This window comes from Pelodiscus sinensis, chromosome 6 (genome assembly GCF_052426305.1).
Source record: "Pelodiscus sinensis isolate ZL-2025 chromosome 6, ASM5242630v1, whole genome shotgun sequence".
Lineage (NCBI taxonomy): Eukaryota > Metazoa > Chordata > Testudines > Trionychidae > Pelodiscus > Pelodiscus sinensis.
Window position 1 is genome coordinate 30146817 of NC_143057.1, and position 14249 is coordinate 30161065.

General features: G+C 44.9%; 1 protein-coding gene across 1 annotated transcript in view; it reads right to left on the reverse strand.

The window, feature by feature from the left end:
* The window catches only part of SLC1A1 (solute carrier family 1 member 1), a 63934-nt gene that overhangs the window by 30204 nt on the left and 19481 nt on the right, over positions 1-14249 (reverse strand). The window contains exons 3-5 of the mRNA XM_075931640.2: positions 9493-9585; positions 7454-7568; positions 1448-1490 (exon numbers count right to left, since the gene is read on the reverse strand). Of these exons, the coding sequence (XP_075787755.2) occupies positions 1448-1490; positions 7454-7568; positions 9493-9585 (251 nt within the window). The remainder of the gene's footprint in view (positions 1-1447; positions 1491-7453; positions 7569-9492; positions 9586-14249) is intronic.

Here is a 14249-nt window from a genome sequence, read left to right on the forward strand (position 1 = left end):
CCCCGACCATCCGTCCCGCCCCACCACTTCTGGTCTGGCCGGCCCCTCTGTCCCTGGCCTGGCTGGGCAGCTGGCCCCCTCCTGCCAGTCCCATCCCATCTGCTGCAAGCTCCCAGACCTGTCTGCCAGACGCTGGCCCCAGGGCTCTCTGGCTCAGGAACATCCATGGCCCTGCTGGACCACAGATATTGCCAGACCGAGAAAGTCCCAGTTTAGGGAGGTACAACTTGTATTGCTATAAACGCTTTTACATACTGAATACACACATTCTATTTTGCAGAGAAAGATAAACATCTTTTTTGGGGAAATGTTAAGGTCTGTACTAGGTGAGCTTCAGATCCCTGCAGTAAATCTGATACTCCACTGCTGAGGAAGGAAGAAAAAAAAAAGCGGGAGGAGGAGTTGGGGGCGGTAACATCATAAGGTACAACAAATATATTTGCAAATCTCCTCAAAAGTTTTTTCCTCAGTTTTACATGTGAATAAATTGGGAATGAGACTGTTGTGGGTGAATGGATCATTTTATCTCTTCTGTAGCACCTTTAAACATCTTAGCTCTTCTAGGCCTCATTCTTTCTCACAAGAGATTTTTGGACTATAATCTCTTGTCTGTCATGTGGAAGAGACATCCAGACACCAGTTCCAATAATCTACAGAAGATTTGAGAGAGATGTATGGGGTGTGTAGGGAATGAAAAAGAGTTCAAAATGAAGAGTTCAAAAAATTTCTCAATATAAGAACAGGGTATTCAGATATCGTTACAAAGGTCTCACATCTCAACCCATACATTATCTCTGAAGAATAAAACGTTGTGCTCACTTAGGCTATGTCTACCCAGCAACGTAATTTCAGAATAACTGATGTCATTCCGAAATAACAAAGTCCACGTCTACACTACAAACAGTTATTCAGACATAATGTCGAAATAATGTCAAGCTGGAGGACTTCTTACTCCAACTCTTGTAACCCTCATTGTACAAGGAGTAAGGGAAGTCAGCGGAAGAGTGCTCTCTCAGACTTCCTGATGTATAGACAGTGCCAAAAGCTGAAATAAAGTATTTTGACTTAAGTTACGCAATTGATGTAGCTCAAGTTGCATAGCTTATCTTGGCTTTAGCCCTGCTGTGTAGACATGCCCATACTGCTTTGATTCTTCTTCTAGTTCCCAAAACAGTGGATCATGGAAGGGATGAATAATTTTTTTTGAGCCAGCAATAAAAAGTCTATTTCAGTAGAAAGGAAAATGAGATTTTTAATAATATAAATTTTCCAGTAGATCATGTCTCAATTCTGTGCAACAGCCACCCTGATTTTTCATAACTAATTCCTTGCACATTGCTGCAACTCAAGGGAAACACCTTGGAACTGATAACACCTGGGAACTTGGAAATAAGAACTGAATAAATGGGAATAAACTGTAGTAACAGCAAAAAATATTTGACCTTACCTGTTGAAAACAAGCCTGGACAAGGTTTTCTGGGAACATATTCCTGTTAAATAAATTAAAGGCTTTGCAGTGTTATGACGTACTAAAACAATCTATTTTTCAAAATAAAATAACCAGCTAGTTGAAAACCAAAATGGGGTGTATTGCTTTTGTACACAATCACTCTTCCCAGTGATGAATTTATCATCGTCAGCTTTGAAACACTGGTCAAGACAAAACTTCAACTCATAATGTTCTGGTAGCTGTTTAATTTAACGTGGAATTCCAGGGCCACTTTTCAGTATTTGACATTTAAATTGATTAACAACCACATCCAGGATCTTTCAAGGTTGCCAATTTTCATGATATAAATAAGCAACCCTGACATTCAAAATATGACAAATTCAAGCTAATCCCATTTCAAAATTAGGCCAAAAATGAACAAATTCTTTTAAAAAACATTGTTACTGGATCCCCCAGGGTGCATTTTGTGATCCCACTGCATCCCCCTGAAGTTTATCCTGTTCCCTTGTGCTACCCCTCCTGGTACCTCCATTGTGCCCCCTGGTACCTCCATTGTCCTTCATCCTAGTGCTTCCTCATGCCCTTATGCCTACTTATTATGCTTTCAGTATCTTCCCTTGCCCTACACTCTCTTTGGGCCTCCCTGTGCCCCCCCATGCCTGCCTCCTGGCTCTTAGTACCTTCCCTCAGTGGCACCTCAGGCAGGCAGGAAAGAACTGGAAGGAACTATTCTGGTTTGGAACTGTTGTTTAAACTCCATTTGTGTAGTTGTGTACGCAGCTGTCACTGGGGATGTCCTTCTCTGTCCCACCCCCCCATGAGACATCTGTAGCACTTGGAGGGGTTTTTCTTCCCTCCTCCTGAGGGGTGCCATTTCAGATTTTGATTGGGGGGCAACTCTAACCATGATTCTAGGGATTATTTAGTCCTTCATTTTCTGGCAGAAAACTTAGCAGTTAGCTGACAGGATATAAATAAGCAACCCTATCTAATTCCTATATAAAAGAAAGGCAAATATTAGACCCATTCAGTTCTAATAATAGCATGTTCTGACATCATGTGGCAAGTCACTTAAGGGTTTAAAATATTAATATATAGTATTACTTTGTTATTAACTCTGCGGGGAGAGAGAGAGACCCTATTAGGACTCCTGGGTATTAGCTCTGAGGCGGGGGGTTCTAGTAGATTCCAGCAGGGGCAAATACATCTGGATTCTATGTAAAAACATTAAAATGGCCATAATGGGTCAGACCAAAAGTCCCAGTACAGACCCCTGGGGGTCATTACTATTTACTTCTTTCCATTTTAACCATTTATTCCCTTTATTCCCTATCTTTTGACTGCAGTACCTGACAATGTTTTCCAGATCATCTAATGCTTTCTGGATCATCCATGTTTACTTTAATGACAAGCCTTTTGTTACCTTAATCATCCTGCCTCTGTTAATAAACTCCCAGACAGAAAGGATGTGCTGCTCCCAGTTTCTGAATTCAATACATATCACATTCAGGTTGAGTTGAACTTAAGAGCTCTATTGGGGACTAGAGGGGAAAACCCCTAGTACAAAATCCAAGGGAGCTACAGCTCCCCCAGTCTCTCTAAATGGTGCCCCTGCTCCTCACTCCGTGCAGTAGCCAGGCTAAGAGCTTTTCTTTCCACCCTTCAGATTTTTATTTGTTTTTTAAACAAAGACAGGACTCCTTCCCCTACTCTTACTCACTCTCCTGGTGCTGTTCTGTTGGGGGTGCCTAGAGTTCCAGCTGAATGAAGGCACTGGAAATTTTATGTCCTTTAACAGTCATGTGCATGCTGCTAGTATGCACAGTCAGGCAGCAGGGGACGGGAGGAGAAAGGACACACAATCACAGGCTAGAATGGACTGCAGTCAAATCACCCGAGTTAAACTTTCATTCCAATTGGCTGGAACCATTGGTAAGGGTGGATTCCAAGAGCCAAATCAATAAATAAGAAGCTATAATGTAAAAGTGTTCAACACACACAAACAACCCCTCCCCCCAAAAAAACCTAGCCAACAAGCAAACAGGAGCCAACTTAGCCTGAAACAAGATGAATTTCCACCAATTTTAGGCTGAACTGGCACCCATGTGCTGTCTCCCTCATTTGCATGAGGAGGACAGTAATGAGTCTAAATTCATTTTTATATAGTTAATCATGTATTGGGTAGAGATGTGCAGGAAGAGGAAGTATGTTTATGAACACTGTGGTGGGGGAACAGAGTTTTTGTAGGCCTGGATTTCAAAATGACAAGATGCATCAAAGGAAGTGGCAAGAAACCCTCTAGTGAGCAATTATGGGATAACCTGCCCTGATGGAGAGTTTCCTCTGTAACCCCATTATCTAGAGGATGACTCATTCCTTGAAGCAGGTGGATTTATGTCCCTTCCAAATCATTCTTAAACTCTTCTCTTTATTTCTCAAAATCTTACTAAGGTAACATTTCCTTTGAAGTCTTGGGTAGTCTGCACAAGTGTGGACTGAGTGAAACCAGGACCAGGACATCAGGATTTGGTCCTTAAAACAAGTTGAGATGAACCTGTGCAAAAGTTGCTAAAATTCATAGTAGTAGAATTTTAGATCACTATTATAACTTTTAGGTAACGACCTTCATGTGGTTTATGTATCTAAAAGAGTGTTACAAGAAGGAGGGAGAAAAATTGTTCCCCTTGGCCTCAGATGACAGGACAAAAAGCAATGGGCTTAAATTGCAGCTAGGGAGGCTTAGGTTGGACATTAGGAAAAATTTTCTGTCAGGGTGGTTAAACACTAGAATAAATTGCCTAAGGAGGTTGTGGAATCTCCATCACGGGAGATATTTAAGAGCAGGTTAGATAGACACCTATCAGGGATGATCTATTCTAGATGGTGTTTGGTCCTGCCATGAGGGCAGAGGACTGGACTTGATGTTCTCTCGAGGTCCCTTCAGTTCTACTATTCTATTGGTGTGTCTAGACTACATGCCTCTGTTGACAGAGGCATGTAAATTAGACTACCCAACACAGTCAGTGAAGCCAGGATTTAAATATCCCCGGCTTCATTAAAATAAAAATGGCCACCACGCTGTGCCGGCTCAGCTGATCATCAGCACAGCGTGGCAGTCAAGACGCGAATCGGTCGACAGGGAACGCCTTTGTCGACCGCTCCTGTAAACCTCATTTCATGAGGTACAAGGGAGTGGTCGAGAAAGGCGTTCCTTGTCAACCAATCCGCATCTTGAATGCCGTGCTGTGCCAACAATCAGCTGAGCCGGCACAGTGCGGCGGCCATTTTTATTGTAATGAAGCCGGGGATATTTAAATCCCGGCTTCACTGACTATGTTGGGTAGTCTAATTTACATGCGTCTGGTGACAGAGGCATGTAGTCTAGACATACCCTATCATATATATAGTAGCCCATTGTCTGTGCATCTGTAACGCTGATGTACACGGCCACGCCCCCTGGCCGTGTACGTCAGCGCCCCGCCCCTCTTCCTCTCCCTCTGTGGCACACTGCGCCACTCAGCTGGGCCCTGGCGGGGGAGCAAGGGTGGCAAGCGGCCGTTTGGGGTCTTGCCACCCCTTGATCCCCTACTGGGGCCCAGCTGAGTGCGCCATGGAGGGAGGGGAAGGGGGCGGAGCGCCACAGAGGGAAAGAAAGGGGGGCGGGGCTGGCCGGAAGGAGGGCGGTAAGCAGGGCTGGTGGGGGGGTGGTGTCTGGGGGTCGTGGGGCTGGCCAGCAGGAAGAGGGGGCAGGAAGCAGAGCTGGGGGTGCGATCAGGGGCCGTGGGGTTGGATGGGAGGGGGGGGGACAGAGGAAGGGGGGGCGGGAAGCAGACCTGGCGAGGGGTGGGGGGGGGTGCAGCCACTGGCTGCAGCCGGTGTCCTTCTGGCCGCGCCCCCAGCAGGCACTCCCTTTACTCGCCAGCAGAAGCCTGGCGAAGGTGGGGCTGGGAGCCACTCCCCCTGCCCAGCTTCCGCTCGCAACCAGATGCTCCCAGCTGGGAGTTGGGTCACGATTGTCACTGGGAGCCTCTGGTCCCGTGAAAAAGGCGGGCCGGGGGGGGAGGGGGTGGTGGCTGGGAGTCCCGGCCCCCGCGCCACCCGGCTTTTGCGTGCGACCACAGGGCTCCCAAAGCCAATCAAGCTCCACCTCCCAGTTGCTTCCCCCCCCCCCCCCGCTAGGCTTCCCTCCGGTGGCCAGCCGGAAATTCACAAAATACCGGACATTACACATGTCCAGTATTTTCTGAATTTTTCTACCGGACAGATGGTGCAAATACCGGACTATCCGGTAGAAAACCAGACACCTGGCAACCCTAGCCCAGGCGGGAGCGCTGCTCAGCTGGGCCCCGGGCGGCAAGCAGCTGTTTGGGGTCCGCGCTCCCCATACATGCAGACCTCAAATGGCAGCTTGCCACCGCTTGCTCCCCCGCCATGGCCCAGCTGAGTGGCGCTGGCACTGCGCCGCTCAGCTGAGCCTCGGTAGGACAGGCAAGGGGGCGGGGCACTGATGTACATGGTCAGGGGGCGGGGCCGTGTACGTCACCACCCCCCTTCCTCCTCCTGCTGTGGTGCTGAGTGGTGCACCCCTCAGCTGGGCCACCGCAGGAGAGAGGAAGCGGGGGGCGGTGACGTAGACAGCCCCGCCCCCTGGCCGTGTACGTCACCGCCCTGCCCCTCCTGCCCCGCGGCGAACCGGCTGAGCGCACAATACTCAGCCGAGCCGCCACGGAAGGAGGGGAAGGGGGCAGGGCGGTGACGTACACGGCCAGGGGGCTGGGCTGCGTACGTCATTGCCTCCCTTCCCCTCCTGCTTTAGCACTCAGCTGAGTGCTGTGCCCCTCAGCCGGGCCGCCGGGGGATCCAGCAGTGCAAGGGGCTATTTGGGCTCCCCCCCCCGGTGGGAGGGGAAGGGAGGGCGGTGACATATACGGCTCCGCCCCCGGCCATGTATGTCACTGTCTCGCCCCCCTCCCTTGCGGCAGCCCGGCTGAGCAGGCAGCACTCAGCGAAGCGCCACGGCGGGAGGGAAGGGGAAGAGGAAGAGGGGCGGGGAGAGAGAGGCAGGAGGAGGAGAAGAGAAAGAAAGAGACGGAGAGAGCGGCAGGAGGCGGAGGAGAGCTGAGAGAGAGCGGGGAGGCAGTAGGAGGAGAAAGAGAGAAGACGGAGCGAGAGCGCTCAGGAGAGAAGACCTGAAAATTCCGTCTTATGACGGGCTAATTGGCTAGTGATTCTAAGAAAAGGGTAGCCAAGAGCATAACTGTTGCAGAAGTGGCAAGCAACAGGCCAACTTAAGTTTTCCAGCATGGCTGAATATGTGGAGCCCAGCTGACTGCTTCTGCTATACTGGAGACAGATTGTTTTCTCTAACCACCTTTACTGAGAAGAGAAAGCACTGCAGAGCTACACTATGAAGTCCCCAGTGCTCTACCAAACAGAATGAGAGTTACCATCAAGCAAGTCACCTATTGATCTTTTTTGGCTTCTCTTCTCATATTAAGACAGTAAGTATCACATTTTATTTCCAATTGAGGCAGAAGAAATAAATGGCATGGACAATGTTGACCCTGGATTCTTGGGCAAGTTACTATCTGAAGTATTTCAGAAGGGTAGGTAGCCGTGTTAGTTCGTTTCAGCAAAAACAACAAGGAGCCCTGTGGCACCTTAAAGACTAGCAAATTTATTTGGCATAAGCTTTCGTGGGTTGGACCCCTCTTTGTCAGATGCATCTCAAGTTTCTCATGTATACTGCTTTATTTGCAAAAGCAACACACGCAGGTTGCTTGTGTAGGCAAAGGGTATTTTATAAAACTTTTTTGTATGAATGCCATTTAGAGCTATGTGATCTTTTATCTAACTTTTGGGAACGTAGCTTTTGGGTTTTTTTTTTTTTGTATTATTACACTTCAAAAAGATATTGTGAAGCATTTGTATGTTAAGCACTTTAATCACTGCATTATATCATTTAGGTATTTGAAGCAACAGTATGGAAACTGAAAAACTCACCTAATCAGATCTAGCATAGCATCCACTGTTGTGATATCAGGGGTACTGCCTGTTCTGTCAATTTCCTCAGCTCTCTGAGATACCCCAGGTTTCATGGACACAACTAGCACAATCCCTGTAATCAAGAGAAAACCATATAATTGTAATCCTAAGAGGAGGTTTCACCAATAGAATAGAGTGGTGTTTTCAGTGGTGACTCTATGATGCTACTGAGAGTGTCAGACCCTTCTGACATTACTCTTCATGTGTATATTATCTAGTCAAAACTATATATATAATTAACAGCAATTATTGTAAGAGCAAATGGTTCCTTTTCTTGATGTTTTCAAGAGCTGATCTAATTTTTCCTCCTCACTCTACCAGTACTTTTCATTATAAGCTTTCAGATGATAATATGGTTGCCTTGTTCCATTAATCCACATAACTGAATTTACTTTTGTAAAGATAATCTTGAGTATTAGGTTCACACAAGCCTAGGTTTCAGAAACAGACAGAACTGAAAATATCTGTAAACATAAGGCCTGATCCTGCTCATAATTAAGTGAATGACAAGTTTCCATTGACTTCAATGGGGTCAGGAATTCATACTATTCTGTAATAAAAGCTAAGCCCTTGTACTGGTATTCATTTTTGTCCCAAAGAAATTAACAAAAATAAATAAAATTGCAGCTCCAAGATCCTTCAACACCTCTGTCAATGAATGACTTTTATTGGTGTAGGCAGAACTAACTTTGAAATATAAGCTTTAGAGCAAGAGTTGGCAATTCCCAAATTATTCCGTATTTAATCTCCATGGGCATTTATTCACTGAAAGTTCCTCACACACAAATGTAAACTAAATAAGATATTATCCTGAGTAGTAAACATCACAGGCCAAAATTATCGTAGTGTTTGACATCAGTGAAGTTTTGTTAGGCTCATGCCTTTACACTCCCATTTAAGTAGCTTTTTCATGTACAGAGAGGTCATTCTTGGAGCAAAATTCTGCCTTTAGAGGAGTTTGAACTATTTCCATGAATGGGAGCTACCTGTGCCCATAATTTGATTCATGTTTGTTAACTCCACAGAGAAGTTGGCAGATGGGGGTTAATCCTCTTCATTGGGTCAAAAAAGGGTCACAGATGTCCACTTTGAGGGCAGAGAATTGCAAGGTGGCAAGGCTGGGCTGCTGTGTAAAATTAGTAGACTACAAGAGGGGATTGTGGTACAGGAAGGCAAGAGTGAAAATGAGTGTGGGAAACCTCTGGGAAGAGCGAAGGAGCTTAAAAAGAAAGCAGCATGTTATCTCCCTCCCTGGGGAGGTGAGTGCCACTGGCTGCGTCTAGACTGGATGATTTTGCGCAAATACTTTTAACGGAAAAGTTTTTCTGTTAAAAGTATTTGCACAAGAGAGCGTCTATACCGGCATGTGCCTTTGCGCAAAAGATTTGCTGTTGCGCAAAAGCATGCATGCCAGTGTAGACGCTCTCTTGCGCAAGAAAGCTCTGATGGCCATTTTAGCCATTTGGCTTTCTTGCACAAGAAATTAACGTGGCTGTCTACACTGGCCCTCTTGCGCAAGAATACTTGCGCAAGACGGCTTATCCCTGAGCGGGACCATTGGAATATTTGTGCAAGAACCACCGATTTTGTACATTACAAAGTCAGTGTTCTTGCGCAAATACTCGTGGCCAGTGTAGACAGGCGGCAAGATTTTGCGCAAAATCATGCCAGTCTAGACGCATCCACTGTGTAATTGTGCTTCTTGGACTGTAACTGAAACAAGTCTCACTTTATAACTTTGCTTTTTGGGCACTGGCTGAAGAAGATTCTATCTGCATTTATGTTTGGTCTGATAAAAGGCCAAATGCTATTTAGTCAATTATGCCATACTGATGATTAAATTTTATCCGGGCAGAGAGTTGCTGATCTTGCTCCAACTGAAATCCATAGCAAAACTCCTACTTATTTCAGAAGTATAGGATCAGACCCTTAGTTTCTTTCTTGGACTCCCCATCAATTAAAGATTTGTTACAGGCCCCTGAGATAGATCTTATTACCAAGGATTACAGCTAAGATGGTAGTGGCAAGATAATATATAACTGCACGCAAGCCAATCTTCCCAGAAACACTTGAGTCCAAAACAGCAACACCTGGGGAAAAAAAAAAATGAACAGATTTTAAAGAATACACATACTATTGTATAAAGTGATTTATTTCTATGAAGGAGATAGTTCATCATCCTAAATCTTCCTAAACATCTAGCAAGCACCCAATACTAATAATATCTAGGAATACTTTCTGTAACAGATTTACAATGTTTGCTTGAGATACCCTTTGCGCATGTGTTGGAAAGGGTTAAGTGTTTTGCTTACTTATTGAGGAGACTCATTACCCTACCTGGATATAATGTCTGACAGAGTCAGGTTAGAGAACTAGCAGAGAGTAGTTAAGGGGAAATATATTAGCCCTGGATTAAATAGGTCCCTATTCCCAGGGTAGACTAACAAGGGCTAATCCAGAGCCAGCAGGAACCTGCTAGAATCAATCAGTGCAATCAGGCCAATTAAAACATCTGGAGCCAATTATGAGGTTTCTCCGACTATTTGGTGTCCAGGAGGTGGGCGGGCGTTAGCTACAACCCAAGTAGAGGGTGGGCCCAGGTTCCCCCTCCCCCCCAACTTCTTATTTCAGTACTGAAAAGAGATTGGCTTTAGTACAAGTGTTTATTCTACCCTGTAGCACTTGGTGGGGCCACAGAAACTATGAAGTGTGTTTTCCCTGTTTTTTCCCATCCTGGCCAATGATGAGAGTAGCTCCACAAACAGCAAGATGGTGTCTAACTTGAGAGCTTCTGTGAGCCTTTGCAGCAAGTAATCTGACTGAAAGTGAGGGACCCATCAAGACTGAGGAGGAGCTTTGTCACAGATGGAAGGTTTTTTTTCCTCCCAAGTTATTTGAATAGTCTCTTTAAAAAGACCTTAGATTTCTGAGCTCTCATCACTTAACTTTAGAAATAGCACCACTGAAAAGCATGAGGGCAGTTCATGACACTCAGATCTATTGTTTCAGTCTGCTTGGTTTCATACTCCTGCAAGAAACAATGCATTACAGGCTGAATCTCTCTAGTCTGGGAATCTCTGGTCTGACGGACCACTGATATTGCTGGACCAGAGAGCCATTGAACCAGAGTGTCCTGGTAGGCTGGTGGTAGGCAGTAGAGCCAGGAGCCCAATGGCTGGGCATAGTGGCCCAGAGACCTGGTGGCTTAGGGTTGGCTGCAGAGCCTGGAAGTCCCAGACAGTGGATCCTAGCAGTGGCAAAGCTTTGGGACAGTGGAGCCTGGTGGCCTAGGGCTGGTGGCAGAGCCTGGAGCTGGTGGTCAGGGCAGGAAACCCAGCAGCACAACTGGTGAAACTCAATCTATACCACAGCTAGTTAATGACTCTCAAGCTCTGTGATTCCCCTTATGTTTGTATTGATCAGTATAGTCAGTCATGTTCTCAGAGGTTAGTTGGTTTCCCTTAGACTAGAAGTGAGTTACTCAAGGGCTACGTCTAGACTGGCATGATTTTCTATAAATGCTTTTAATGGAAAAGTTTTCCGTTAAAAGCATTTGCGGAAAAAAGCATCTAGATTGGCACAGATGCTTTTCCGCAAAAGCACTTTTTGCGGAAAAGCGTCCGTGCCAATCTAGACGTGCTTTTCTGCAAAAAAGCCCTGATTGCCATTTTCGCGATCGGGGCTTTTTTGGGCAAAACAAATCTGAGCTGTCTAGACTGGCCCCTTTGCGCAAAAGCTTTGCGCAAAAGGACTTTTGCCCGAACGGGAGCAACATAGTATTTCCGCAAGAAGCACTGATTTCTTACATGAGCTCATCAGTGTTCTTGAGGAAATTCAAGCAGCCAGTGTAGACAGCTGGCAAGTTTTTCCGCAAAAGCAAGTGCTTTTGCGGAAAAACTTGCCAGTCTAGACACAGCCAAGATGTTTAACCTCAGAAAAGTGAGTCTAAGTTCAAAGATGTTTAAAGACAAAAATCTTTCAAAAAAAAAAAACCAAACCTCATCTATGGACCCTTAATCACAGCAAGGTTTGGGCAAATGTATTTTATGTATATGCTAACAATAGCTTGAGCATCAGGTGTTTAGATAATACCCTGATAATACTATTCATTAGTTTTTCACAATGCACGAACAACTTAAAAACATACTGAGATTCTCTTAGTATATTGTTTTCCTGTCATAGACTTTCAGGTCAGAAGGGACCATTGTTATTATCTAGTTTGACCTCCTGCATGTTGCAGATCACAGAACCTCACCCACCCACTCCTGTAATAGACTCATAACTATTTTATTGCTTGTCAGACATTTATGGTATTACAGGATCTAACAGCACACAGAAGAACCAGATTATGTATAGAAAGATGTGTGATGAAAACAACTCCCTTGGACACAGTAAAAAGCCCAACCTATATTGAAAATGGGTGAAGCCCCTTTCACAACATTTTCATGGCATCAGCAGAAAAAAACCTCCAGCATCACAGTTAGTGGTGTTTGCTACGATAATGAAGCAATCTCATCAGAAAAGCAAATGTGCATGGAGACCAAAGTATCCTTTTTCACTTTTTATGTTAGGAAATTGGTAAAATACATACAATAGAGGGAGGAGCTTGTACTGCCACAGTTAATGCTTGGATATTGTAGTTTAAAGTGTTCTTGCGAGACGTGATAATAAATTCTAGATTTGCTTTGTGTATAATAAAAGGGCTTTGGCTTCTAGGGTTGTCAATTCCACACCTCCCACAAATGATAAATTCGCAAACAAGATTTCAAGCCATGCTTTTAAAAAGCAAATTGACAAATTTTTGTTAAAACACAAATGTATTTTGGTAGGAAATACTCATCAAATTTAGACAACTATGTACTTAAACCTTGTTGCACTGAATATCAGTACTGGCGAAAACAAGTATGGCATTTATGGCTTCACTATTAGTAATATAAACCCTACCATAAACTTTAAAAGGAATGGGGAGAGATTTTTAAAAAATAAGGCTTTGATCTCTTTGATCTGCCAGCCATGCTAACTGAGAGCTGAAAAAGCTAGGTTATTTACTTATAAAGATTCTATAATTAGGATAAGTTCCTGTCACATTAATTCTGTTAGCTCCAAAATGATGTTCCTGTGCAATCCCATTGGCTACATCTAGACTGGCATGATTTTCTGCAAATGCTTTTAATGGAAAGCATTTCCTTATTACACATAGCTTATTTATGGCATATAAAAGCCAGTACAGCATAGTGGAGTATTTTAACATTTGGCCACGAACAGCAGATCCTCAGTGACATGGGTGCAGAAGAGGCTGAAGGCTGCAGATATTGCAGCATGCTTTCTCTGGACTCTTTACCCTTGAGAGATGGTGATGATCATGCTCTGTGAACCAGAGCTGCACTTCAACATTTTATTATTATAATTATAAACCTTAAATAATCAGAGCCTGCCTGTGTTTCATGATGGTAACCAGTACTGATAGGACAGGACTCACTGTACAGTCTTAAGAGAATGGAAGCAAATCTTTGTCTATTAATAGCCCTTGACTTTGCAGTTCTCTCTGCCTCAGTAACACTGAACACCATAGAGTGTATGGTTTTAGTATCCTTCAGCACAAAATGTAAAGGTGACTTGCAAGGGAAATGAGTCTTGCTTTTTACACAATAAACATGATGCAGAGTAACCAATTGGCACAGCAGGCTCCAAATATCAGCCAACCCTAACAATGAATTGGGGGGGGGGGAAGGGGAGATGGAAGGGGCAACTGCCCCAGGGCCTAGTGATTCAAAAGGGCCCAGGGCTCCCAGATGTCGCACTTGTAGGAGCAGCAGTAGCTGGAGCCCCAGGCCATATGAATCACTCCCGGAGCACCGCATGGCGCTCTTGGGGCTGGTTGGAGGGGCGCCAGGGGTCAGCATGGCACACTCCAGGCAGCATTGAGGGCTGGCTATCCCAACCTCACTCCTTTTGCCTGAGGCCCCAACCCATCTGGGAATGCAGAGCTGCCCCCCACACCATGCCTAGGGGCCCGGAGAGTCTGTCAGCCCTGCTGGTAACTGCATTTACTAACGATATATATGTTTGGCCTAGCTAAATATACACACTGCCGCTATTCAGGATTCTCGTGGCTTCTGAACAACAGAAGACAGCAAGGGCCCTGTAAGGACCAAAAACTATTAGTTCGAAGGGATACAACCTGATTCACAAACAAAACAGGAAATAAAAATTGGCTTGTGCCTTTTCTTTTTTGCTCCTTTACATTTTTTAAAAGTTTTTTTTTTTTTTTTTAAATATAGAAATGCACGTCTTCTCTTCTCTGGAGAACTCAGTGCTGAGGTCAGAACTAATAAAATGTTATCACAACAACCAGTGAAAGTTTAGCAAGTGTAAGAGGAAAACAATTTTTGTTCAGGTGTAGTCTGCACTTGGAATAGCCCCAATTGAGTCATCAATGGCCAGTAATTGCCACTGCACTGATGCTGACCTGCAAACAAGGACAAGCTGGGGCTTGTACCCATTGTGGTACAGAGTTCACATGCATACAAGGATAAATTTTGATTAGGTGAATTAGCACAAAGCTAAAAAATTCAGCCTCTTTGGCCAGAAAATAACACTTCCTGTCCACCCTTTTTGAGGTTCAGGAAACAGAGGTTGGGGTTTGCCGCTGGATCCAAAATGGCCTCATTGACTGGCAGAGCTATTTTAGATTATGCTGATGCCTGCAGTCTATCCATCAACTTGTATTGTACCTCAGGTACCTCCATTAAGG